At 39.5% G+C, this 26,942-nt stretch overlaps 1 protein-coding gene across 1 annotated transcript; it reads left to right on the top strand.

Moving 5' to 3' along the window:
- Nucleotides 1-781: 781 nt before the first annotated feature.
- Nucleotides 782-25,897, top strand: KDSR (3-ketodihydrosphingosine reductase). Its single transcript, XM_032116987.1, has 10 exons — nt 782-983; nt 8,008-8,097; nt 9,226-9,282; nt 14,379-14,444; nt 14,590-14,685; nt 15,646-15,837; nt 17,545-17,628; nt 20,076-20,159; nt 21,940-22,041; nt 22,401-25,897. The coding sequence occupies exons 1-10, from the start codon at nt 876-878 to the stop codon at nt 22,518-22,520; spliced, it is 999 nt and encodes a 332-aa protein (XP_031972878.1). The 5' UTR covers nt 782-875; the 3' UTR covers nt 22,521-25,897.
- Nucleotides 25,898-26,942: the final 1,045 nt, after the last annotated feature.

Raw genomic sequence — 26,942 nt, forward strand, 5'->3', positions numbered from 1 at the left:
AAGAGGTTGCTCAGAGAAGCTGTGGATGACCCATGACCGGCAGTGCTCAGGCTGGACGGGGCTTCGAGCAGCCTGGTCTAGTGGAAGGCGCTCCTGCCCACGGCAGGGACATTGGAACGAGATAATCTTTAAGGTTCCTTGGAACCTAAACCATCCTATGATTCTATGATTAACCAGCATCAGGGGTTTTTTTCCCTTCCCCTCCCGAAGCCGGTGGTTTCCTCCTCGCGGACGGGGCATCCAGGGCGAACTCGGAACCCACGCCCCCGCGGCGAGATGCCGCGCACCGCCCATCTCGGGGTGGGCGGCAACGGCGAGCCCACGGGCAGGGGCCGGCCCTCACGCAGCCGTGTCGCGAAGAGCTGCCGGTACGGCCGCCAAGACCGGGCTCTCCTGACCGGGGCCGCCCTCGGTCCCCTCCGGAGAGGCCGCCGCAGGCAGACACCCCGTAGGGGGCGCGCTCCGGCCCGGGAGCGGCTCCCGCTTCCCGCCGCCCTTTGCCTCCGTCCGTGACCCCGGGAGCAGCGCGCGCTCCAATCCGCGGGCCCGGCCCCGCCGCGCCGCCAACCCGCGCGCGCCCGCCCCCGGCCGCCGGCCAATCGCGGCGCGCGGGCCCGCGCCCCGCCGCGGCAGCCAATCGGGCGGCGGCGCGGCGGCCGCGCCCTGCCCCTCCTCCCGCCGGCCGCCTCCTCCGCGCCGCGCTCGCTCGCTCGCTGCCTCCCTCCCGCCGCGGCAGTGCCGTCTCCGCCGGTCTCGCCGCGGCACGGGCAGGCGGACGGGCGGCCCCGCGACCCCCGCGCCGCTGCACCCGCCCGAGGGGCTCGGCCCCCCGGCCGCCCGCCCGCTGCTCCTTCTCCGCCGGCGCAGCCCGAGCCATGCTGCTCCTGGCCGCCGCCTTCATCGTGGCCTTCGTCCTCCTCCTCTACATGGTGTCGCCGCTTATCAGCCCCAAGTCTCTCAAGCTGCCCGGCGCGCACGTCGTGGTGAGTGCGGCGCCCCTCGGGAAGGGTACGGGGCCGGGATCCCCTGTCGCCGTCCCGCTCCGCCGCGGGAGGAGGCAGCGGGAGGGCGCTGCCGCTCGGCCTCGGCGATGGGGGAGGCAGCGGGGGGGCTCCCGAGCCGCCCGCCCTGCGCCGGGAAAGGGATGGAAGGAAGGAAGGAAGCCTCTCGCTCCGAGGTGGGGGTGCAGGCTGCGGCCAGTGCCCCGCTGGCAGCCGGGGGTATGGCTGCAGGAATCCCGCTGCAGGAGCGGGGAGAGCGGGGAAGGCTCTCGGCAGGGAAGGGAGGTTTGGGGGCACCCGGAGCGGGACTGGGGGCCGGTCAGTGCCAGCCTTGGAGGTGCCCGCGGGTCCGAGAGGAGTCGTGGAAAGCTGGCGGTGGCACCCCGAGCTACCAAAACACGGGAGCCACAAGTGCCGGGCGATAAGGAAATGACCTGTCCCCATGGCTCTGACAACCGCTGTGTGTCCCGGTTGGCTTAAGGCGATGGTCTGAGTCACCATCTTCCAGTCTTTGCGCTGGCTTTTTGAGACATTCCTTTTGTACGCCCCAAGCCACCGGTTACCTTGAGTTTTCTTTTCTTTCAGCATCTCCCAGGGTAGTCAAGTGGTGTGTGTACACACGCATAGACCAAAGGCCAAATCTATGATTTCCTTGGTCTAAAAAACCAAGTCAGATATGAGGAAATGGAAAAACCAATACAAAGGAAGTGGTCAGATGACACTTGGGCGCCCTTTCATCTTTAAGCACGTAGATATGGATGTCTTTGAGCAATATTTTGACAAGATGGTAGAAGGAAGTCTTTGGAAGAGCATACTGTTGAAAGAGTCCATGAGTAGGAAACCACTGGAAGTTGCATGAGTATGTGGCTTGGGAGGAGGGGGACCGAAGAAAGGGGAATGCTGTCCAGGTGCTTTCAGAGGAATCACAGTAGTGAATTTGGGCACATGACAGCAAATGAGTTAAGCGGTTCAAAGATTCAGGGTCCTAGAATCAGTTTTCTTAGTTTATCTCCAAATCTCCAGGGTATGTGCTGTGCAGAGAAGCTGCAGTTTACTCTTTGTTTAAATTTACTGTAAGTGAGTAGTTTTGGTTTGGTTTTTTCATTATTATTTTTCGGAGTTCCTCTTTGGAGGATGGAGCTGTCCCCAGAATGATTTAGATGTTTTCAAGTTGCAACAGTGCTCCCAAGTTGCTTTATGCAGTAGGTGTTAACTTGGGTGCTGTAAGTGGCTTTACAGCATCATATTCTGTGTGAGGTGTGTTCAAGGTTGCATTAAAGTTCTCGGGTTATGGCTCTTTCCCCACAGGAGTAATGATTATAAAGCAGAGGTGAGGGAGACTTATGGGCTTTCTGTGACGTTTATGAAGAAATAGAATAGCAAACATAAAAAGCTAAATGGATTTTATTTCTTTTTTGTTTCTTTGCTTGGTTTTATTTATTTACATATGCAGTGATAACATGAAGTTTTGTTCGTTCTGTATAGTGATTAAACTCTTTAAAAGCTGCTGTGCTGGTTCTTCTAATCAGAAGGGTTCATTTAAACAAGTTCACATTGAAAATGAGACTATTCTTGTTGGAGAAGCCTCCCTGTAACCGCTGCTGCTAATTAGCAGTTTAAGCTCAATTTGGTACGAGCGGAAGTGTAAAAAACAGTATTCCTGCAAGTCCTGTAAAATTAGAAGTTCAACTAGAAAAGTAACTATATTAACATATTGATGAAGAAAAAGGCTGTAAGATACATCCAACTTGATGATAAAAATCGCAGGCAACTAGTTTTATTGATGCCACCACTTGTGGAACTGCTTTTTTTTTTTTTTTTTTTACTTCAGTAATGCTCTTAAATTGTTCATGCAAACTAATGAAATGTGGAACAATTGGTTGGAGGTCACTAGTTCTTAGATGTGTAGATGCTGTTAATAATTCTTGACACTTGTACATGTGGATTTCAGATTCCCTAATGTCATGTATAAGGAAAAGTATTGGATGATGGTAATGTAAATCAGAAATACTATTCAAGAAGACTTTCCATGTTGTGTGTGTAAAGTGGATTCTTTGATCATATGCTGGGAGTGAACGTTCTCTGCTACTGAAATGACTGAGAGACTTCATGAAAATATTTAAGGACCATAACATTATGTAAGGGCTTCTTTGAAGTCTTCTCACAGAAAAAAATCAAAATCTGCTTAAGTATCAGGCCTCAGTTAAACCCATTGTTGAAATAATGGAAGGATAATGACCTACAAATTGCATATATAGCTGCTTGAGCTCTTTCAAGAGGGCAAGTGATTGTCATTGCACACTAAATATAATTTTTCAAAATATACTTGAATAGATTGCTTTATTTAAGTAGAAAAAGTCAGTCTTCCCTAGAAACATTTCTTTCCTGGGGCCTGTTTAAAGTATAATGAAAATGTATCTGTTACATTTCTGAAGGAAGGTCATTGGACAACTTCAGAGGCTGTTACATACCAGTTATTGAATTTTCAACTTTAGTCAGCATTCTTTTCACTTTTAATCCTTCAGAAAAATTATTTCTCTTCACTCCTAACAATTATGGTTAGTACATGTTTGAGTTATGGCTAAATAACTGACTGTGGCTGCCATTTGGGATAGGAATTTGAAGCAGAAAACTGGGTTTTTTTCTTTGTCCTCTCCCGGGGTCATTTGCATCATGGAAGCCCTTGCTGTGTTAGGCGAGACATGGTTTCTGGAGAAATCATAGAATTATAAGAGTCTCTTTTTCTTAGAAAAGAATAGGAGTACTATTCAGAGTGAGAGTCTAGAGAACTCCAAATTACTCATCGTCTAATCTTGTGGGTTCCCCCCCCCACCCTGTCCTTATCTGCTATGTATTTTCTTTACCCCAGCTAGCACCATTAAATGGTAAGGGCTTCTCTGCTCTTAAATTGGCTCAGGCATTAGGTTTAGCTTATTTTAAACAAAATGCTTCTTAGATGCTTAAAACTTTTTTACTTCTAGCATGACGAGGAAAGTGTTCTTAAATAAAGGGTATAGAAGTTATTTTTGTGTGGTAGAGCTGCAGCTTCATGTGCTGAACTTCTTTGTGCTTCGAAATTCAGAAGGCAGTTTTATACATCTCTTATTTTGCCATTGGCTTTAACTCTCTCCTTTGGTCTCAGGCTACAAACTAGCACATGTCATGGGTTCTGTAAGAATTAGCTAGTATTTTGGTAGCTGGCTATAACAGGAGACAAGAATATGAAAATAGGCTAAGGCAGTCAGTCACCACTGCTTTGTTTGCATTGAGCTCACTCAGACCACATTTAACTGCCCTTTGTCAGGGATGCTTCACCTGCTCTATACACATTTTCTCTTCAATTTCTCTACAAAAGTTTTTGACTGATGTTTAAAAACTCTTTCCTGAAATATTAATGCTAATCACCTCCCCTTGTTTCAGCCTTAATCTTTCTAAAACCAAGTGGAATTTCTGAGAAAAACCCAAACCCCTGAGGTCTCAGTGTTATGAATGCAGTTTATCAAAGTGTGGATTAGTGATGGCAGGAAATGGAAAGATGTCTGCCTGGGACTGTCTCCCATTCAGTTTGTCAAGGGCCCTTTTTCATGTGGACATAGTTCAGGATGATCATGCCGAACCCTCCTCCTCCTGCACATGGGTCGTCTCTAGTCCAGTAGTTTCCCCAGTTCTGTGCAGAACCTGGCCTCGTAACTGTGGTTGGCTTTAAGGATGGCCCATCTTGGTGTCTCAGCACCATCACCCCTGTGCTGGGAGCGATAAGATCTGTGGTTTGGACACATCCGAGTGGTTCGACAAGAGGTCATTTTGAGTCAGGTGTGCTAACCTCTTAGAGCAGATTAAAGGCCTGTTCTGTTTCAGCAGAACCTTCTAACAGAGCACTGTCTAAAAGCATGAAGCCAGCTTGCAACCAGTTCTAAGTGAAAGTTAGTAAGGTCTATTGGAGACACCACATTAAGTCTTGATTTTGATCATTCCTGATGACAGTTTAGTTAATTTGGATTCAGACTGTCTCACCAATTGAAGTGAATTTCCAGTATCTCAAATTTGAGGCTCTAATAGATCAATTCTCTGTACCTCACCCCACCGTTTCCATTTCTAAGGGGGAAAAAGACCCTATGATTCTTAAAAATTGAACTCTGTTATTGAGGATCATAGCTCAAGAAGTTGGACACTTTTTGGAATAGCTAGTTTGGTACCTGTTCTTTTTAAGCATAGAAGCAGATCAGTAACACTGCTCAAGGGCTGGTAGTACTGCATTCTGAACATCTGAATTAATACTAAGTTTTAATTGTTCCTTCTTGTCAAAAAATTAATCTGTGATTTGAGTTGCGGTGGCCAGATTCTTATTTTTGCTAACTCCTCTGAGGCTGAGTTACAGTAAAATTTAAAAATGGGATTGGTGGCAATTCAAATGTCTGGAATTAATTAAAGGCAGTAGCAGTGTAGAACCATTGGCTACAAGGCTAATTGTAATAATGTTGTCTTTACCAGAGTAGGTGCTCTTTTCTTAGTTCTGAGCATCTGCGTTGGGAACTTACCTACCTACCTAGATTTGCTTAGGTTAACTTCATTGTAGCACAAAGCAAACTTTTCATTAGTGTTGGGGATTTTTTTTTTTTTTTGCTATTACATTAGCACTCATGGTGAATGTTACTGAAAGATGTGTGTATTAGTAACAACCTCCCACGTGCTTGTAGCAGCCTCCCACCTAAATGCTAAAGTTCCCAGCTAATTGATATTGCAGTTTATCGTCGATCAATCTGACATGAGCTCTGTCCAGTGTTCTTGGGTGTGACTGTAAGTAAAAACTTTCTTTTTCTGTTCCTTGCATGACTTCAGACATTGCCTTTCTGAAATGAACATTAGTGTTGTTTGACGAGCTGGAGGCTTGGTGCCAGTACCTTCACCTGCAGAGAATTCCTCAAGCACTAGTGTAGTTGACCCATTCATGATAGTCACCAGTCTGTGCTGGTAGTAATCAGCTGTCTCACCAAAAATTAGAATTGGAGCAGTCTTCCATGCCCATTGATTAGTGCTGATGTACCTGCTGCTGACCTGTAGAAGCACCTCACACATGCTCTGCCTCTGAGGTCTACCTGAATGTATCAAACTATTTTAATCTTTTCAGATATGTATTGGAATATTGCAATCTATTTTAGGAATTTCATTGTATTTGTTACTTCTTTCCATCATGAAGCATTAAATTAATTCTGTGGTTCTGCCACCTTAATTAATCAATAATTAACATTTGCACTCTTACGGATTTAATTTACACTGAAAGCCATCATCCTTGGTTCATAATACTACAGACAGAGTCACGTTTCTAGAGCAGGGCACGCATCTTGGAGTTATCCTCAAAGGTGGGTGTGGTGTGAAGTTGATCTTGCAGAGTCAATTAGAAGTTAATCTGAAGCAGTTCTCTCTAATAACAGAGGAAGCCTAAAGAGCTGGAATTAGTCTTTGTGAGTGCTACACCCATTCTTGGCCCATTTGCGGCTGAAGATGAACCAGTCAGAAACCGTGGATTGTGTTGTAAATCTTTGCTGGGATTATTTTATTTGCACTAAGCTGTTTTTGAAGGCTGGTGGTAAAATACTCAAATGAAAGAAGAGTTTAGTTACTCATGGAAATGTTCTTCTGACTCTTCTGACTTTATTGCCTCTGGGAGTGGAAAGAATTTTGAGGATAATGCATCTCTGAAAACAAAACTGAGACATTGCCTAATAAGGAGACAACACAAGGCTTTTGACAGGATGTGTAGTTAGAGATTGGGGTCTTGCTCTTACACGAATTAGCTCAATGCCTCCATTTTCTTAAAACGGAGGAGGTAAGCTTTCATTGGAGTCTTTGGAAAGGTTTAGATAAGGAGCAAAAGATTATGATTTCCTGAGAAATACGAATTTCATCTTTTTCCAATTCTTCCAAACTCATTTCATCAATGTATTTTTCTTGACAATAACTGCTTCTAGGTATTTTGTTCCAATATTTTCTCAATATCACTTTTAATATGCTGTTTAAGGAAAATTCAAATAACTTGGGTATATAAGGAAGATACCAGTGTGTGAGAACCGAAGGCATGTACAGACTGAGACTCATCGTAGTCACCTAAAGATGTCGGACAGCCATTTTTATTTTAGTCAAAAAGAGAGGTCAGGATTGTCATCTACATCTTGTTCCACAGGCAGTTCATAAGTAGATTTATTGAGGGTAGTGAGGGAGGTGGTAAGGTGACCTTCACCTGTGTGTTGGTATCGTTTAGCAGGGTACAGTCCTGCATCGTACCCATCAGCCTGTATTTGTGTAATATTAACAAAATATTGACTTCCTGCTTGCATATAAGACTATCCAGGTGTTACAGCTTGAAGGAAGAAGAAAAGGTTATGGAAGTTTAGGTGGTGGCATCCCCACTAAACTGAAATAGCAGGATGGCATGGGGGCAGTTCAAGGTTCTGACTGGGGGACTGAGAAATAGGCTACAAAGGGCCAACTGTTGAATTAATGGGATTTTTTGTTTTAATAAGAAAGAAGGTGTTTTCTGTTTTTGTTTACATGATGACATCTTCAGAAGACAATCTGCAATAGCTGATATTAGAAATAATTTCTACTGTGGCCAGGTATGAAGGGGCAGTATGTAATGGCACTGTTATGGCATTAATAGCGATTTGAGACTTTTAACAACACGCTTTTAGAGATAGGCTGCGGAACACGTGAGAGTGCCCACGTGGGAGTGGTCTAAGTGTGCCTGACAACAGAAATGACCAAAAATTACCACTGAGGTAAAACTGGGTTTAGGGTAGAAACAAAGGCTCATTGATCTATTCAGATCTTACGTTTCATTCATACTCTATAGGTAAGCTAACTTTAGTGCATCTCCTGTATTCATATCTCATCTGGTGATATTTTAACCTCAGTATGTTTTTAGAATTTTCATGTGATCTGACTCATACATACTGGGGGAAGGAATGAGAATAGTGGACTAACACTGCCATTTTCAAATAACTTTTAGGTAACTGGAGGCTCCAGTGGAATTGGAAAATGTATTGCTATTGAATGCTATAAGCAAGGTGCTTTCATAACACTGATTGCAAGGGATGAGGTAAGTGTATGTGTGATTTTACTGGCTAAACTGTTCACAAAATCTGTATAGACGGGGAATACTTTTGGCATTGGTGATTATTCATACTTCTTCAGTGTATATTTTAAGGGGACCCTAAGCATTCCAAATTAATGCATTTGAATAGCAGAGGTGGCTGCCTTTTTAAGAAGCATAGCCCAACGTAGAATTTGTGATTAGCTTGCCTTAAAACTTTGCCGGTGCTATTGCTTTTGTTAATGGCATTTATTATATCATTGTCTAGATCTGTGCCAGAGCACAAAATCAGGAAAACCCCTATATTGGTTAAAACTATAGAATTTCCCTATGGTAAGTGCCATCTGGGAATTTAATCATCTCTAAAAGTCACAAAATATACTGATGTCAAATCAGCATTATATCATATTTTTTACTAGTGAAAAACTCTTCATCAGGACAGCTTTGGAGGAAAAAACATTGCTTTGTTGGATTGTTGCTATTGTTGTTGTTTTTTTAACTAAGAGGTATTCAGAATTCAGCAGTAGTTATGAAAACAGAAGTACTCTGTTTTCATAACAGGCTGTTGTTTTATTTGTTGCGAAAAACCTAAATATTCTGGAAACAAAAGCACTTAATTTTTGGGGGGCCCTCAGTCCCAGCTGATTTTATAATTTACTTACACTTGAGAACTTACTTTACATAACCTGGAATTAAGTTAGAATTAAGAGAATTTTTCTTGAAAGGATTATTACAATTAGAATTTACCAAATTTTTGGGTTTTGATTATTTCATGCCAGTGATTCTGCTGCAGGAGAGTTTATGTAATATTACATACATACAAAATAGAGCCAAAATAAAGTAGAAGAATCAATACCTACGGTCTTAGGTGCTCTCTGTAGCACAAAACAAAAGCATTAAATCTATAGAAGTCATTACTGGCTTTAGAACACAAAGTGAAAAATAGTGAAGTGAGTTCTTGATAAATTTCATGTTTTCATATATTCCTAAGTCTTCAAAATGACCGTAAAATGCTGTAACTGGTTGAGGATAACTTTGGGGGGCTTTAGGGAATGTTTTTAAGCCTTACTGAAGTACTGAGGACTAACACTGCTCTCAAAACCACAATGCTTTTTGTCTTTGTGTCCATTTCAGAACAAGCTGTTGCAGACGAAGAAGGAGATAGAAAAGTACTCTGTTAATGACAAGCAGGTAAGGTCACTGCCAAGAGGGGCTGTTGTGTGTTTTGTTTAAGACAGTCACTACAACACACTTCACTGGTCCTGTCTTTAAAACAAAGCTGTTTGACAAAAATGAGTGAGGACTCAGTATTTGGATTCAGGAGTATCATGGTGTCTGTTTACGTGAGATGTTCTGAGCTCTTGCTATATTTGATGTTGCCTAGCTAGTGCATTAGCCTGCTTTTCTTAGAAGAAGATGTCTTCATCTGTAGGTGTAGAATGCTTTTTTGGATAGCTGCAATTTACTGTCACTTGATGAGCATATTATTCTTTCAAATGAAGTGGAAGAACCAAATTTTTTTCCCTCAAATATCTTGGTTTTTTGCAATTCATAAATACACCATCTATCTTGGGAAAGAAGTTTAGTTGCTTGTTCCCAGGTTTATTTCACTACATCATACTTCTGTTCCATTTCCTGACTAAGTACTGTACCAGTTACACAACTTAAATTTGTGAAGTTCTGAGACTTCTAAACGTAGAAGCTGCTTTGCTGAATAGATAATGCACTCATGCATAAAGGCAATGGTTTTAGAGCTTGTAGAAGTACAAGCTTAGAATAGCTAAGTTTGCTGTGTTCAAAGCATGCAACCTTGAGGTGAAATGTTAAAATAATTTTTTCTCAGTACTAATAATGGAGAGGGGAAATAGTATTGAAACTATTAAATTAACATCTTTGACTTCTTGTGTTCCAGAACTTTGTTGATGATCACAAATAGAAGCAATTTATTTGTCCATGAAAAGGGATTTGAATTGTTAAGTTAGATATTCTGTTGAAAAGAAGCAATGAAAAAAGCTAAATATTTGCAGACAGTAAGACAATAATATTTGCATTATAGTAGCTGATACAAAATTTTTTAATACTTCCGTTTATAAGATAAGATTCTGTCTTTGCTTCCTTATACTTTTGTCAAATGGCTCAAGCTGATTTTTTTTTCTGTGCATGCTGCCTTACTCAGATCAACTTTGTTTGAAAATCTAAGCCATTTGAGGTGAGGAGAAGCTGTATTTTGCCCATTAAAAAAAATCCTGATAACCATTTTCTTTTAGTTGCTCTAGCAGTTTCCCAAGCTTAGCATTACAGTTAATCCCTTGTCAAACACTGTGTCAGGATGTTCTTGTTAAAATCTGTCCTAGCTTGATAGATGCAGACTTTTTAAAAGAGTATTACTTGGGCATGTTCCTAGGAGTTTCAGTGAAAATCTCCAAAAGTACTTTCAAGGTTGAGCAAGCTCCAGTGTGGACTGACTGGGACTTTTTTTGCAGAAGCATTTTTAGGCTGGCAGCCAGGTTAAGCAGTAGGCAGCAGAGGTGATGGGCTGGCTGGCTCTTCTGTAGCTGTTGTTGGGTTGTGGATGTGGTCTCAGGGAAGCCTGACTGATCTGAATGCAAAGAACAGAACAGGAAGTCTGGGGCAGAGCTTGCACTGGAACAGCAGATCATGAGCTGGAAAGTGACAGTAGATGAACAGAGAAGCAGTACAAAAGGATTACTGAAAGGCTGTAGAGAAAGTTGATTTTTACTGCAACCCTAGGGTATATCACCGTGTCCCGCAGCCATAGGGAGGAGGAGAAGAAGATCCAGCAGGCAGGAATTGTGCAGCAAGATTGATTTATTTAATTATTTTACAAACTCTTTTATAGACTTTTTTCTTCATAGTCTAATTGGACAAGGATCAGCCACCCCTTGCGGGTGATTGGCCAAAATCCTAAAACATCCATTGTCAAAATATTTTTCTACTATACCATAAACAAGACTTTCAAGGTTGCAGGTGGCTTGGTTGTTTACATAACTCTGCTACCTCTTCTGTGAGAGAGAAGAGTCTCTCACGGACTTAGAAAATCCTTGCTAGCAGCATTTTTGTATCCACAGTGGATGTCTGGTATGGATAACATACACAGACTGTTACCTTTACTAGACCATGGAATCACGGTATGGTTTGGGCTGGAAGGCACCTTAAAGACGTCTAGTTCCAATTCCCCTGCTATGGACAGGGACACTTTCCATTAGACCAAGTTGCTCAGAGCCCCATCCAAGCTGGTCTTGAACACTTTCAGGAATGAGGCATCCGCAGCTTCTCTGGGCAACCTGTGCCAGTTCCTCACAGTAAAGAATTTCTTCCTAATATCTAATCTAAACCTACTGTCTTTCAGTTTAAAGCCATTTCCTCTTGTCCTATAATTACATGCCCCTCTTCAGCTTTCTTTTAGGCCCCCTTTAGGTACTGAAAGGCAGCTGTAAGTTTTGCCTGGAGCCTCTTCCATGCTGCACAACCCCAGCTCTCTCAGCCTGTCTTCATAAGAGAGGTGCTCCAGCCCTCTGGTCATTTCCATGGCCTCCTCTGGACTCACTCCAGCAGATCCACGTCCCCCAGAGCTGGATGCAGTGCTCCAGGTGGGGTCTCACCAGAGCAGAGCAGAGGGGCAGAATCCCCTCCCTCTCCCTGCTGCCCACACTGCTTTGGATGCAGCCCAGGGCACCATTGCCTTTCTGGGCTGCAAGCTCACGTTGCCAGGTCATGCCCAGCCTCTCATCCACCAGCACCCCCAAGTCCTTCTCACAAGGGCTGCTCTCCATCTGCTCATCCCCCAGCCTGCATCAGTAAGGGGGGATTGCTCCAATCCATGTGCAGCACCTTGTACTTGGCCTTTTTGAATTTCATGAGATTCCCAAGGGCTCACTTCTCAAGATTGTCCAGGTCCCTCTGGATGACATCCTGTCCTTCAAGTGTGTCAGTTGCACCACCAAGCTTGGTGCCATCTGCAAACTTCCTGCAGATCTCTTTGTGTCATTGAAGACATTGAATGGTCCCATGTCAGGCTAAGAGGCAGAGGTCCTCAGCACAGATTACTTTTTTCTTGGGCATGTGCTGTCACCCTTCAGCTCTTGGATACATACTGGAAACCAAGTTGCATTGACAACCATAGTGTGACCTTTATGTATGTTTAGTATTTCACGTTTGCATGTGATTTAGATGGTGCAGCCTTTGTGGATGTAGGTGTGCACTGGAGCAAGATCCTTGCCCTTAGAGGCTTTTTCCGATATTTTTAAAATCTTTTTTCTAATTGAGAATATTCCCAGTTACTTTACTGGGGGTTGAGTTGATCTTTTATTGGGAAAGCTTTATTAATGATCCAACACCATGCAATATTTAGAACAAAATGTAATGAGCAGGGCTGGGCATAAGACTACTTCCGGTAGCATATTCTGTGTCCTAGATGTGGATCAACAGTCCATATTTTGGAGTGAAGCTAATTAGTATATGGTAGCAGAAAGAATGTGTGATAATAGAAGCAAAGAGGTGAATTGTAAAATGTGATAGCAGTCAGTAAAAGCTATGGTAGTTCCCAAGTGTGTTGTTCACAGTGTAACTAATCCATGCAATCTGTTAAATTAACAAATTGCTCCAATTTTTGTAGAGAACTGTGATTTGCTTAATCTCCTCGCTGATCTTGGCAAAGACATCCAAATAATAATTCAATGTTGTTTGCATTCAACTGCTGCTTTCTTAAACTTACGAAAAGGTAAATGTTTCCAAAATGTAATAAGTGCCTTAAGGGGATTCCTGCCAATAACTTGTGCCACAAGTTTACTCTGATGTCCAACTACACACAATGCTGGGAGGCAGGAATAGCCAACCTGCTGTACAGGAATGGCAGGCAGAATCTGGTTATGCAGCTAAGAAGTGTCACAGTCTGACCAGGGTCAGGACTGACAAATCACTGGCTGCCAAAGCAGTTAGTTACACTGTGGTAAGCCTTTTTTGTGTGTGTGCCCATGTGGTCCGTAAGTATTCATGAGCATGCTTGTTACAAACTACTGATGACTTTGTTTTTTTTCACCTCTGCCTTTAAATTAGTTGACCAAAGTAACAGAAAGGATAGAAGTTGGAACAAGAATACAGGAATCCCTCCTTCTATTGCAATAGGAGATGGCTTTTCTTTTCAAGATGAGGAATTGCCCCAGAGCTCTGTTGATGGCTTAGCAGAGAGAGTAGCTTATTTGTTTAGCACCTGGCATTTGCAGCAGTCTTACAGTTTGGAAGTGGTAACCTAAAAGAAGCAGTGCTTTCTTTGGCCAGAAGTTGACTTGAAGGTGCTTCAAAACCTAGATTCTGAGACCATCTTGCTGAAAATAGTCAGTAACTTTCAAGGAAAACAGGGTCTGACTTTTAGCTGCAAGAAAACCATATCACTATCACCTGTTTTCCTTCATCCTGCCTGCCCACCCCTCCCCTCTGCTTCTTTCTTCCCTGGTTACTTTAATTTTTCTGTATCTTTCAAACTAAACACTTTAATGTCTGATTATCAGACAAGGAGTAGGTATGTACACAGTACTTTGCTTTTTTTAGATATTAATGACACTGTGCAATGTGTCAGTTTCTCATAGAATTTTTTTTTTGTTTTGTCCTTGAGGTGTCCCAATTAAATATTATGCAACTAGGTTTACTATTATTCTTAAAAAAAAAAAAAAATGAAATGAGGTAGTGTACATTGCAAGTACTAAAATCAGTGGGTTTTTAACACTTGCTTTCTAAATTTTGGAACAGATTGTTTTTGCAGTGCTGGTGCTGCAGTTTCAGGATACACTGCAACCATGCCTTGCTGTGAGGTGGAAAAAACTTTTTTCTTTAAAGATGACCCTAAGCCACACAAATGGTTTGACTTGTGTTTAGCTGATGAAAGTTAAATATATCACTGGGGAATTTTGATTGCCTTAGTTAAAATAGCTTTTACTAAACTTCATGTGAATAACTCCATCAATCGTGTGTCTTAGTACAATAAATTAGAAATTATACTTTGCACACGAGTAGCTGCTTTGAAGATCATGAGGTGCTTATTTGTTCTTAATGTAATCTTTATTATACTAGAACCTGTGTGTGAGGGGGAGGAGCTTGGAGGGAGCAGAGATTGCTTTCTCCAGTGTGGAAAAAGTGCAGAGTATCTTGTCAAAAAGACTTTTTTTGTGGAAAAGATAATGACATTGGACTTTTTTCTTTTGAAAGGCTCAGAGTCAACAGTTTCTGGACTTAGCGTCTTGTGAAAATGTGCTTTCACTTTTCTTTTCTAGGTCGTACTTTGTATTTCTGTTGATGTGTCTAAAGACTACGAACAGGTGGAGAATGTTCTAAAACAGGTGAGAAAATAACTGATTCACCTATATATCTTAAACTTATCTCTCTGTGTTGTATTTCTCTTGGAAATAGTTTCTTATATGGTATGGTGATATAGGAAGGTTTTTTCCTCTTAAAAAGTATCTTAACCTCTGTCACCTCTTCCAGGCACAGGAGAAGCTGGGGCCAGTTGACATGCTTGTAAACTGTGCAGGAACATCAGTTACAGGAAAATTTGAGGATATCGAAGTGAATTCTTTTGAAGTGAGTGAGCGTACTTTTTTATTTCATCATATGATAATTTCTTATTTAACCATTCTAATAATTAGATTGCATTCCTGTGTCTTTGCAGACTTGGACAGTGTTACACTTGACTTGTGCTAGCTGTCAGAACCTCTTCAGATTTGCAAGGGTTGCCTCTAACTTCTCCCCTAATGATTTCACATTTTTTTCTGTTGAAGATTTTTCAAAAATATTTTTAATGTGTTTAAGAAAAATGCAGCTGCTACCAGTCTTCAGTTCTGAGATGCACAAATTGTTTCAGCTTGAGAAGCTGCTGCTCTGATGAAAAGACGAAATGCAACCCCAAAACACCTGTATTTTGGTTGCTTTATGCCTGCAGCCCTCAGACCTCCATTCATCTACAGATAATGCTGAGTCATCTGAAAATACTAAATAATGGGCATAATTTTATAATAAACTTGAATCATCCATTTTATTGCTTGTATAGGCTATCAGTTGTGTTTTAGGTCTTGTAGAGAGTGAAATTAAAGACTTCCCTTGATCCTGGCAAAGAATAAAATCTCTGAAATGTGTAAATACGTAGCATTTTTCCTGTTTCCTGTTTTAGAAAGCTCTTTAAACTTTCAGTATGTTTTCATGCATCATGCATAAATGGATTGCTTCCTGGAGACTGTTCAGGTTAGATTTTCCCTCATGTATTCGTCTTTTTTCCTTCAAAGCCATATGGTTCACAGTATTATCAGTATCCTGGATGCTATTAAGACTTACAAGATTTCTTTTGGCTTGAAGTGAGATTTTTAGCTATAAAACAGTTTATGAAGCTGTAGAATAGAAAACAGTTGTTTCTTTTGCCAGAACAGATCTGGTGAACTGATTATTAAAGCAGACTGAAATAGGGGTTTTTGTGATAAATAAGACCAAACAGCTGAAGGATTCTGGATCTGTGGCTCAAATACTGAAATATTAATATTGTTTGTACAGAGATTAATGGCAGTCAATTATCTGGGAAGTGTTTACCCGAGCCGAGCAGTAATCGCTACCATGAAGGAGCGAAGGATGGGAAGGATTGTGTTTGTATCATCTCAGGCTGGGCAGTTAGGCCTGTTTGGTTATACAGCTTATTCTCCAACAAAATTTGCTCTTCGAGGGTTGGCTGAAGCCCTGCAAATGGAGGTATGTGTGCAATAATGTTAAGTAATTTTGATTAGAAACAATTTCGTTTTAACTGTCAGCACAGGACATTTTCATTTAAATAGGTTGGGGTTGGTTTTTTTTGTATTGTGCAGCATTGCTAATATCTGTGTGTTACTTGCCCTCATTTGGCAGCAGTCCAATGCTGTTGCTCTGCATGGGGTCACAGAAACGAACCTGATTTCAATTGTGTAAGAGGGAATAGATTGAATCTGTTCCTAGAACTGAGTATGACCACATGTGCAGACATTTTTTTAATCTTTTATTTTAACTAAAAGGACTAGATTTTTAAGACTTTTGATTAAAAGCCTTCTTCAAGGTCCTAAGTGCAGAATGGTGTTGAATATACCACATGGATGCATGAGAGACAGGCCAATGATTGCCAGTTTGTTTGAGAGTCGTATGTGAACCATATGTAACAAGTTAGAATTTGAGGATTGTCCACAAAAAAAAAAACAGGTTTGACAGTGACTCACCCTTCTATATTTTGATATATATTTGAGCTTTTTATACTGCGGTGATCTAAACTTATGGTTGTTTTAAGACCAAAACCAAACAAACACCATTTTCGTTATTCAGTGGAACAAGGTGGGTGAGTACAGTGCAGTAAGACGAATAAAACTGATTTGAAAATTACTTGTGTCATTTTTCTGTTGAGAATGTGTATTTGCATTATTAAGTGTTTATATATAAAATGCCTGTCTTTGGTTCTAGACCGTTGCATAGCCCCTGTTGTGTGCCTTGATCAGGATAAGAATGTGGGGTAAAACTGCCAGGAATCACTTCTGGTCTGCCAAATAGAACAGTGTGAATGCAGGGTCTTTCTTCAGACTGGTGGCAGATACTTTTGTGAAGACTGAATTATTCAAGACTAAAAATAGGGTGTCTATGGGCGTGTGATGTGGTATTTCAGTAAGTGTTTTCAATATAGAATGTTTCATAATCTAAATAAAAATGTTAGTGTTTTACAAACACTTTGCTTTATCATAGCCCTCTGAATATTTTCATTAAAAGCTTTTTTTATTTGTATTGGAGTACAGATTTGCTTTGTAGCAGTTTCTGAATAGTATTGCACTAAGTGATGTAATTCTATGACACGTACATACAAATACATAACTAAATACAATCCTTGATGTAAGACTTTCCATTTTCCCCTCACATTTTCCAATTATTTTTTGTCTCCTTAGAGTTGACCTCTTGCAAGTTTATAGCATGGGTTGAAAAGCCTTGAGACTTGAGTATACCTCTTAAAGATAACAAATTTGAATTTTACATTTTTGTTGGTTTTTTTCCCTCAGTGAAAGCCTTTTTGGCCTTGTGTTTCTAAATGCTGGGTACTGATATTTGACAATGGTTTGTCTTCCTTTAGAAATTGAAATTGGTAAAGTTATAGACCTAAACTACTCTAATGTTCTTCCCAAATGTCTTGAGAACCACTGGGATTCATCACATAATTTGCTTTAGAGACTTACTAGAAAAAGCATCACAACCACCTTTTAAAAATCTTTGTTGGTTTGTTTCTCAGTTGACAAAGCTGCAAGTCTTGTAAGTGCTGAATACTTAACCCTAGAGGCAATTCAAATTCATGCTTGCTGAATTTCTTAATTGCAAGAGAAATGAATGAAATTATAAGGGACACGTAAAGGCTGTCAGTATTAAGATAACATTTAATGCTTTTGTAAAACACAGGTAAAACCTTATAATGTCTACGTAACAGTGGCCTATCCTCCAGATACTGACACTCCTGGCTTTGCAGAAGAAAGTAAAACAAAGGTAAATTGTGCTTCAGTTTTTGAAATCACCATTTTTAAAGCATATTAAGATTTTAAGAAGTACTTTTAGACACTTCAGTTTTATCAGTTTTTAATTACTCAGAGTTATATAGCTTGTAGGGTAATTTTGTGTAGTTTCTTGTTCTGAGGCTTTAAGAACGACTTACCTTTAAGATCTGAACCATTGCAGAGTATCCCTGCTTACAATCAGAATATTGGTGTGGAATGGTAAACTGTAAAATCACTATTTGTTTTGATATTAAAGCTTAATTAACCAAAAAATAATATTCCTGTTTTGCATCTTTGATAATGTGTGGTTGTTGTGATAGATGTGACAGATTGAAATAAACCTCAGCTCCTTTAGTGGAGCCTGCAACCTAAATCATGTTGTATGAATGCATGTAATGACCCCATTCAATAATGGCTGTTCTCTAGTATTACGGTAGAAAGGAAACTCTCTTGCACTGTGTTCATAGTGGAAATGACAATATCACTTCTCAGAAGGATGTGTCAGCAGCACACCTTTTTCATTTGGATTGCCTTAAAAGTGAAAGTTTTGACCTTTAGTCACCTCTTGTCATTTGCCGTGTCCATACATGTGAAGTATAATTCTAAAAATCACATTCAGGCCCCCTGTTCAGACTAAAGCATCAGGTAACCAGAAAAAAATCTCTTATTTTTTATTTGCATACTGTGAACTAGAAATCTGGTATCTAAGGCTATCATCTTTTCAGCAGGCACCATCATGTATAATTGGAAATTGAGTTTGAATTCCATTTTGTCTTTCACCCTTTGAATAGGAATCAGTAGGGATTGTATAACACAGTTCTTACTTCATCATTTCTTGATACAGATATTCTGTATTAAATGTATACTCCCACACATCCACATAAAGTGCCAGAATTAGACATCTGCAGATACTTGTATAGCTTGCATATTCTCTAGGATTTTTTCCTTCATAATAGCCTATTTCAGGGAACCAGCAGGCACCAGCAGAATGTACTGTTCATCTAAGATTTCTCTTTGAAAGAGATTCAGAGAGATTTATCTTATTTGTCAAAAAAGTCTTGTCTTTTAGGAGAGAATTATGCCTTGTTTTAGCCTACATGACCTCTTTGGATGACTTGCTCCTAGCATGATAGTGTACCTTAAATCTCTGCAATATTGCACTGCTCTGACATTTCAGATACTCGTTTATTGTTGCATTTATTTAATACTGCTGAATTACTATTAATAATTAATACTACTTAGAATATGTGCCTGTACCTTGCATCTCCTTTTTTTCTCTGTAATCATTGAATATAGTAAAAGAAAATGTCAGGAGCTAGGATACAGCTTTCCTGTGTTTAATCAGTGAGTTTTTTTTTTTTTTTTTTTTTTTTTGAGGTAGCGGCTTCACAAATGCCAGCCGTGCCTTGGCCAGCTGAGCAGCCGGATCAAGTATTTAACATCTGATTTCTGCCTGCCTTATTCCCAACATGTCATTAACATTACCTGTTGCTCCTGAGCAGCTGCTGGCTTTTTCCCAGATTTAGAGTATTTGAATTACTGTTGATATCCCTATATCTCATTCAGATTTGTTTGATACTGGCCCATAAGCTCAAAAATAAGTAGGGGCTGTGAAATGGAGATCTGATGACATAAGCCATACCACTGTAGGAAAGCATGTAAAAGGTTTTTTTCTGTGATTTCTGTGAAAAACACTGATGTGCCCCTGGCCACCCTTAAAATACACCCACTAAAAAAAAATAAAATTCAGTGAGTGTGGTTGATGAAATCAGAACTCATAATTCTACAGATATTGGGAATAGGCCCCTTGCTGTGAAATTTAATTACTGTAGTACTTGGAATTGATGATGAGAAACCTGTAGTTGCTCAACTTTTCCCTACAAGTGCTTTTTTAAAAATAATAATCTCAGAATTAAATTAGTCCCAGTATTAGAGTAGGCATGAAAAAAAAATAAAAGCAAGCTGTTTTATAGGATTTTTAAAATATTTCAGGCCAATCTTTTACTTCATTTGTGACAAAAACCATAAATGACCTAGTATAGGTATTGAGGAAATAATAGTTCAAGCATTTTGATAGCTTCTACTGAAAATAAAATACTTGGGGAAAAGACACACTTAGTATATATAGTAGTAATATATATATATATATAATATATTATATATATATTATATATTATATATATAGTAGTAATAAACTATATACAAAATAGTACTACTCAAGGAAAAGTTGTCATTTCCCTTTTTCCCTTTTTAAAATTGGACAATTATTTATGAACGTGCTTATACCTTTGTTTAAATGGGTGTTTAGGTGACAGTATGGTACCACTTGCTAGCAATGATGTCATCTGTGACAAAAGACCCAAACCCAAAATTTGACATTCATGTTTTTCTCTCCTGTGTGTTGTTAGTCAAACTTAAATGGGTGTTTTTCTATTAAAGCCCTTAGAGACGAAGCTGATTTCTGAAACCTCATCTGTTTGCCAAGCAGAACAAGTCGCCAGAGTTATAGTGAAGGATGCCATAGTAAGTAAATTATGTTTTTTGAGCATGTTCTGTGTTGAAGAGGCTGGGATCACGTCGTGCTTGCCTAAGGACCATAAGATAATGGCTAAGCTAAATGCAAAACCAATTAACACAGGTTAGTTTGAACAAGAGCTGTTTTCTTTACTCTTCTCTTGCCACTGTGCCCACAAATGATTTTATACAATCTCTCAGAAGTAAAAGGTATCCGAAGTTGTACACAGACAGAAAAAAATGATGCATCAGTATGATGCAATGTCTCAAAGATGGATTTGGACCGACTTGAAAGCACTAAATTCTATTGACTTTTTAGGTATCAAATACCATTTGTCTAACCTCAAAAGCTTGTTGTACTCTCTTATTTTTCTTGAAGATGAGTTCATATAAAAATAATTTTACAATAAAGGAAGGCAGTTGATCTCTTTGGCTTTTAATATCCGAAGACTGTGATTTATGAGTGATTAAAATACATAAAATGCTGTTCTTAGTGTATTGCCTTTCTGAGGATTTTTTTTTCAATGTTTTGTGCTAGGGAATGCATGTGTGCTTAAAAAAAGCACCTCAGAATAGAAACAAACATGAAATTTCACGATCATAAAGCACACACATTGAATCCTAAAACCTGCAATTACGTTGCAGTTCCAAACACTCTTGATCTTCAACATGGTTTACATCTACACAGGTGTTCAATTGTGAAGTTTTTACAGTATTTTCACAAATACAGCTCATAAACACAAAATTATGTCTGATTTTGTTTTAAAAGCAAGTACTACCTCAACACAGTGTTCTCCTCTGGTGATTAAGGAAAACTAATCTCCTCTCTCATCTTAAGCATCTGGTGTATCTATACCATACTTTGTACACTTCGGATCATGTATTAGTTCAGACATGATCTTTATGGACTCTAGCCATCAGCTGAGAGACTGAAATAGAAACGAGACAGTGTCTGTATACTCTCAGGTGTGTGTTGGGAAATAACCAGATCTAATAACCTCTACTACTTTGCATAGATTCATCCCTAACCCTGATCCAGGAACGCCACCTTCTCCTGTCACTTCCACATTCCATAGATTTAGTCCCACAGTGTTTCAGAAAGTCTGTTTTCTGGCATAAAGTCAAATGGAAACAAATGAGAGAAGCCTGGGAGTAAGAGCTGTAGAACTGCAATTTTTCTGTTAAGTAATTAAAGTTGTTTGGTTGCTTGGGTTTCTTCCTGGTGTCTGTCCCCACTTTTCTGCCAGCTGAATTGCTTAACAATCTGTGTCTTGCAGTTAAAAATCCTTGATATAGGTGAAGGAAAACCTGCTACCTAGCTTTTGAAATACATCCCCTTGCCAAATCTCATGTGATAAGTAACCTAATTTTAACAAAGGGCAAGTGGTATTTGTCACACAATTATAGTAGTGATTGGTGATCTAATAGAGTGAGGGCATCATTCCGTTTCTGAAATATGCTTATAGCTGTGAGGATTGTCATGCATCTTCTCTACAAGTAAACATGCCTCAAGAAGAAATTCACAGCCTTTATATCTTGTAAAAATCTGTGGTAATTTAAGAGACGTTAGCTTCCTTTTCCATTTTTAAGTGAATGCATTTTAGAATGGTGCTATATAGCCCCGAATATTTTGTTTCTTAATTCGGGTAATATTTTTTTTACATTAAAATATTTGTTGTTAGTGATGTCAGTCACCTGTGTCCATCAAGAGTAGCTGTTGAAATAAGACATATCATGATTAGCCACAACTGAGTAAATTACTTTTTCTTTTCTTAATCCTTCCATCCAGCAAGGGAACTTCAACAGCTCGGTTGGATCAGATGGTTACATGCTGTCAATATTGACAAGTGGAATGTCACCAGTCACTTCTATTACTGAAGGTCTTCAGCAGGTAGGATTTGGGATTAGTTTTCATAATTTCTGATAGTTTAAAATGCTTTTAGAATGTAGAACATTATGCAAAGATGGATTATTTTTTCATCAAATGGCTGTTAATGCTGTGGCACTTGGGTTTAGGAAACTGCAGTAGTATTTCCAAGCTGAAGCAGCAAACTGGTGAATAAGAATATTCCCTGCTGCTCAGTCCTGAGCTGTTACATAGTTAGCTTGGTTTGGTAAGTTTGTTTTTTGAAGATTATATAACATGCCTGCCTAGAACTTCTTTTTTTTTTTTTTTTAATTTTATGATTCAATAATACACTGCAATCCAGGATCCTAAATGAATTGAAAGCTGTTTCTCTCTGTTTCCAGGTTGTTTGCATGGGCGTTTTTCGCATCATTGGCCTGTTTTACCTAGGAAGTTTTGACAGCATAGTTCGTCGCTGCATGATGCAAAGGGAAAAATCTGAAAGTGCAGATAAAACTGAGTAATCTTTACTTTGAGTGGAAAGAAGGATGTCAAGCGGTCCTGGACAGCTTGCTGCTTAAGTGGGACTCAGTTTTGCTCCTGAAGGATTTAGACTGGAAGGACTTGCATGTGTGACAGAGGAGTCCCCTCAAAAGCTATGAAAGAAAAAACAAAAGTACAAATCCAGAAAATGCCAAACTATGCAAAAGTGTGAATGAGGATTAGATACCTTTTTTTTTTGGTGATTTGAGCTGGAAAGAATTTGGGGAGCTTGTAAGTGATCTGCAGAGTAGAATTTGAGAATGGACTATGTGCGGTAATTCTGGACAAATACTTAAGTTTCCTCACTTGGGTGCTTATGGATGAAATAAGTACCATGACAGACCGGGCTGAAGTAGATTGAAGTCCCCTGAACAAGTTGGTACCTTTTGCTAACGTTTTGGGACTGCTTTTGATTTAGAATGTTAACTCTTCCTTTGGCCAATCTACAGATCCTTCTGTCAATGACAGCTTTCCTTATTCTGTCCAACATATGACTGTGGAAACCTGGAGATGGCAAATATGTTTGTATGATCCAAGCTTTCTCAGTGTGGGAGTAATTAAAAAGTATGGTTTAATATATGCATACTTTCTCAAGGGAGATGAAGAACCCGTTCCCACAGAGAAATGCTAGGAGATGTGATTGGGTCTGTAGCTCTTCTGGCCCTTGAAGTATGTTGTGAACAAAAAAAAATCAAACCAGTATCAAGTACGTCAGTTATGACTCAGCATTTTAAGCCATTGAACAATGTACAATTTTTACAGATACTTAATCTGCCAGTTTTTGCTCTGGAAAGGAAAGTGGCTTAATGCTACTGTTATGCACATTAATTTCAAAGCTGCAAATGATGAGCCAAACCAATAGTTGATGATAGAATCAATGGTAATTAAAATGCCAGGCTCTTCCAGTAGCAGGAATGTAGCTTTTTAGGGCAGAGGGGTCAGGCGGAGGGAGAGGTGTGTGTCAGAATGGCCTTCCACATTACATTTTACCACTGCGCGGAAAAGCTTTCACATGAGAAATTACATAAAATACTCTCCTGATATGACCCACTTCTAATTTGTTTCATTTACATTATACGAAACAAGGCTGCTCAATAACTGCTTCAGAATACACAGAACCCAGTGGTTGTTTCTAATAAATCTCACTTAACACTGAAAAAGCTTGATGCATAACAATGATGTTTTAAGGGTGCACTATGTATACAGTTTATTTAATGGACCACTATAGTAAGTGCCTTGTGAGCTGCTTTTTTTTTTCAAAAGCTGCATATTTTGTATTTGTTAGCACTGCTGTGTTTTCAATGTCATATTTGCATTTTCCTTCAGTACTCTGAATCTAAAATTATGTGTAAAACTGGGCACTTTCACTTCTTTGAAAGTAATATTTAACAACCAAAATAGGCAAAATTTTGATTGCTTTTGTTAAGAGATTCTCTGTATCTATTTAAGAAGAGGTATTCAATTAAACTGAGATGAAAAATAATAGGTGGTTAACTGGAAAACCTTAGAATGTAATTTATTGATGCTATTTATTTTCCCTCTCTGAATTAGGTTGATCACTTTTCAAATTTTCTTCACATGGACTAAACTTGCTTTAATACCTGGTTATAAACATATTTTTTGGGGAGGATCACATTGGCGCTCTCATTTTAAGTGGTGAAAATTCATTAGATTGCAAATGTTGAAGAATTGCAAATTCTTCACAAAGCCTATGTTTTAGGTCCTGCCTCCTGATTTTGTTTAGATATGTGAAGTTGTGCATGCCTATAATATAACACTAATTTTGAGAATATAGTGTATTCCTGCGTTTTTAAACAGCTTGGCTTCAGTGCAAAGAAATCTAGTGTGCATATGTATTTCCTGTGCTGCTTAATGTGAATGACATAAAGGAGCATTCATCATACATCCATTGTCAACATTGCTGTGTTTCTTAAAGCAACATAACAATGCTATTCATAGAACCATGGAATGGTCTGGGTTGGAAGGGACCTTAAAGACCATCTCTTTCCAACCCCACTGCCATGGGCAGGGACACCTTCTTCTAGACCAGGTTGCTCAAAGCTCCATCCAACCTGTCCTTGAACACTTCTTCAGACCCTGTGATCTATGTTATTCTTGTTTTGATGCAAATCAAATACTCTTTTGACCACCTGCAAAAGATACCAAAATGGGTGAATTGGTTGTGTTGGAGTTTGAAAGAAATGCTTATGTAAATAACCAGCACAGGCTTGAACAAGGTCAGGACTTAAAACCAGTAAGCCTTTGAATTTTTGGATCTTCAGCTTGGAATGTTAAAGGGTTTGCGTTTAAGAAACATAACCCAGAAGGTCAGAGCACACACAACACTATGGCAGCTGGGCCTCTAAAGCTTTCAGGTTGGACATCTTGGATCACCACTCACCTCCCAAAAATGACTGATAGAATTCATTGCAAGTGTCTGTGAAGGATAAGTAAGACTACCAGGTGAAAGTTAGGGCCCTGTTCTACAGACGCTTCAGTTTTGCAGACCTGATTTTGCATAGCTTAAGTGGTTGTATTGACAGTGAAACTGCAGGTTGAACCCCTCGGCAATTGTGGAAATTGGAATAAGGTATGGTTTTTAAAGCAAGAAGAATAATCTCAATGTTCTAGTTTCTGCTGTTGCAAGTTAATGATGTTAATTTTAACTGATAAACTTCTCAACTGTTCTACTGTCAAAACAAGGTAACTTGTCAACTACAGCCTTTGGTGTAAAGTTTTGTTTTCTTATGCACATTCTCTATCTACCAATGTACTCATTTTAAGGTTCAATATAAAGTGAAGGAGATGCCTTGTAATCTTGTGGAAAAATGTTTAGCAGTTGAAAAACTCTTGCCAGTTTAAATGTTACAAAACCTCTGCATCAAAATGTTTTAGCAGTGTGTTAGATCCGTGACGATCTTCAAATAGGCTTTACTTTCTACTTATTGTCTAATTGTCAATAATTTAATCACTTGTGCCATATCAGTTGGTGTCTTGTCTCTTGTTTTCTTGGTCAGTCTTTAAGATTCAATTTAGGCTTTTATAGTCTTTTCCATTCCATGTAGTTTCTAATGACTGTTTGCTTTATATACAGATTTATTATAATTTTACTTCTAGTTTACTTCACCAAGGTGTTCATGTGCAATTTAAATAGATTTAATATTTTAATAAGGAAAAAATATATAGGTGAATAAAGTTTATTTGCTGTGAAAAACTCTAGGCACTTTTAAATGGTAAAGATATATAGCGTTATTTGTAAAAAGAAACGTTGTGCTTATTGCGTCATCATTTTTTGTGCCAGAACTGTAAACTAGTTTTCGTATTTTATATTTCTCAAAATAAATGGAGAATCAACAAAGCCTGTAACTTTTCAGTTCTTTGATAGGATGAAGAGCAATGGATAAATTCATTTGCAGGGCTTGGTATGGTGGGGTTTTTTGGTCTAGGTTTTTCTTTTTTAAACCTGAGATTAGCTCAGCAAGAGTCTCTTAATTTTTAGGACAGCAGAGGAGGCAACGTATCCTTCCATTTTAGCAGCTTGGGGCAGAGGTAAAAAAGGATGTAAATAATTTGACTGAGTATTGTCAGCAGACCCAGTATCCTTAATCTATAATGAAAGCGGGATTAAATTGACAAAACCTGCCTTTGTTGCTGAAGGTACTGCCAGTATGTAACTAGTGCTTGTGCTCTCTGGAAGTGCTTGTGAATCCTGAGGAGCCAAGCAATGCTCATTCTTCCTAGTGGAAAACAATAGAAGTAATAGTTTGGGCAGATGTCTTTCTGTACCAGCACTGAGCACGCAGCTGTATAGAAAATCACTGTATTACGTTGAAGCTCTGTAACAGGAAGGGCTTGAGTGTGCAGCTTGCCCCTGGAATAATAGTGAGGGAAAAATAGTGCCTCAAAGTAAATTCAAAATCTCAAATGCTCAGTCTTTTAAAAAGACATTTGTATTGTAAATTGTCAGAGAGACAAAATCAAAGATGGATTGAGGAGAGCATATGCTGTCTAAAATGTGTTGCTGATGTTACTCTTTTAATTCTCCAACATTCTGAGTTTTGAAATGGGAGAAGGCCATGTTGCAACCGGAGCTCCTGATTTTTCCACTTCAGTACAAGTAGCAGGCCAAACTAGATTCCTCCTCAATCTTTTTCATAATTTAGCCTTGTAAGTGAAATAAGATTATCTTGTAGTTCCATTTAATTGGGTATTTTCCTGCCCAGCCAGTACCAGGCACGCTGTAGAGTAGGTGTGTGTGTGTGATTGTCTGTCAAAGCTGGTAGTAAAAACCTCATGAAGTCATTTCCTTTCCTCTGTCACTGGGGGGAGACTTCAAATGAGGTGTCTGTCTTCCCATACCTCTCATCCTCTCTTTTACTACTTTCAACTTAAGTTGTTCTAAA

The sequence above is a fragment of the Corvus moneduloides genome, chromosome 1 (assembly GCF_009650955.1).
Source record: "Corvus moneduloides isolate bCorMon1 chromosome 1, bCorMon1.pri, whole genome shotgun sequence".
Taxonomy (NCBI): Eukaryota; Metazoa; Chordata; class Aves; order Passeriformes; family Corvidae; genus Corvus; species Corvus moneduloides.

What these genes read in the sequence shown, in the direction of transcription:
- KDSR (XM_032116987.1), top strand. Translation starts at nt 876, where the DNA reads ATGCTGCTCCTGGCCGCCGCCTTCATCGTGGCCTTCGTCCTCCTCCTC. An exon ending in TGCCCGGCGCGCACGTCGTG is followed by an intron (nt 984 to 8,007) that starts GTGAGTGCGGCG and finishes AATAACTTTTAG; the next exon opens with GTAACTGGAGGCTCCAGTGG. An exon ending in CACTGATTGCAAGGGATGAG is followed by an intron (nt 8,098 to 9,225) that starts GTAAGTGTATGT and finishes TGTCCATTTCAG; the next exon opens with AACAAGCTGTTGCAGACGAA.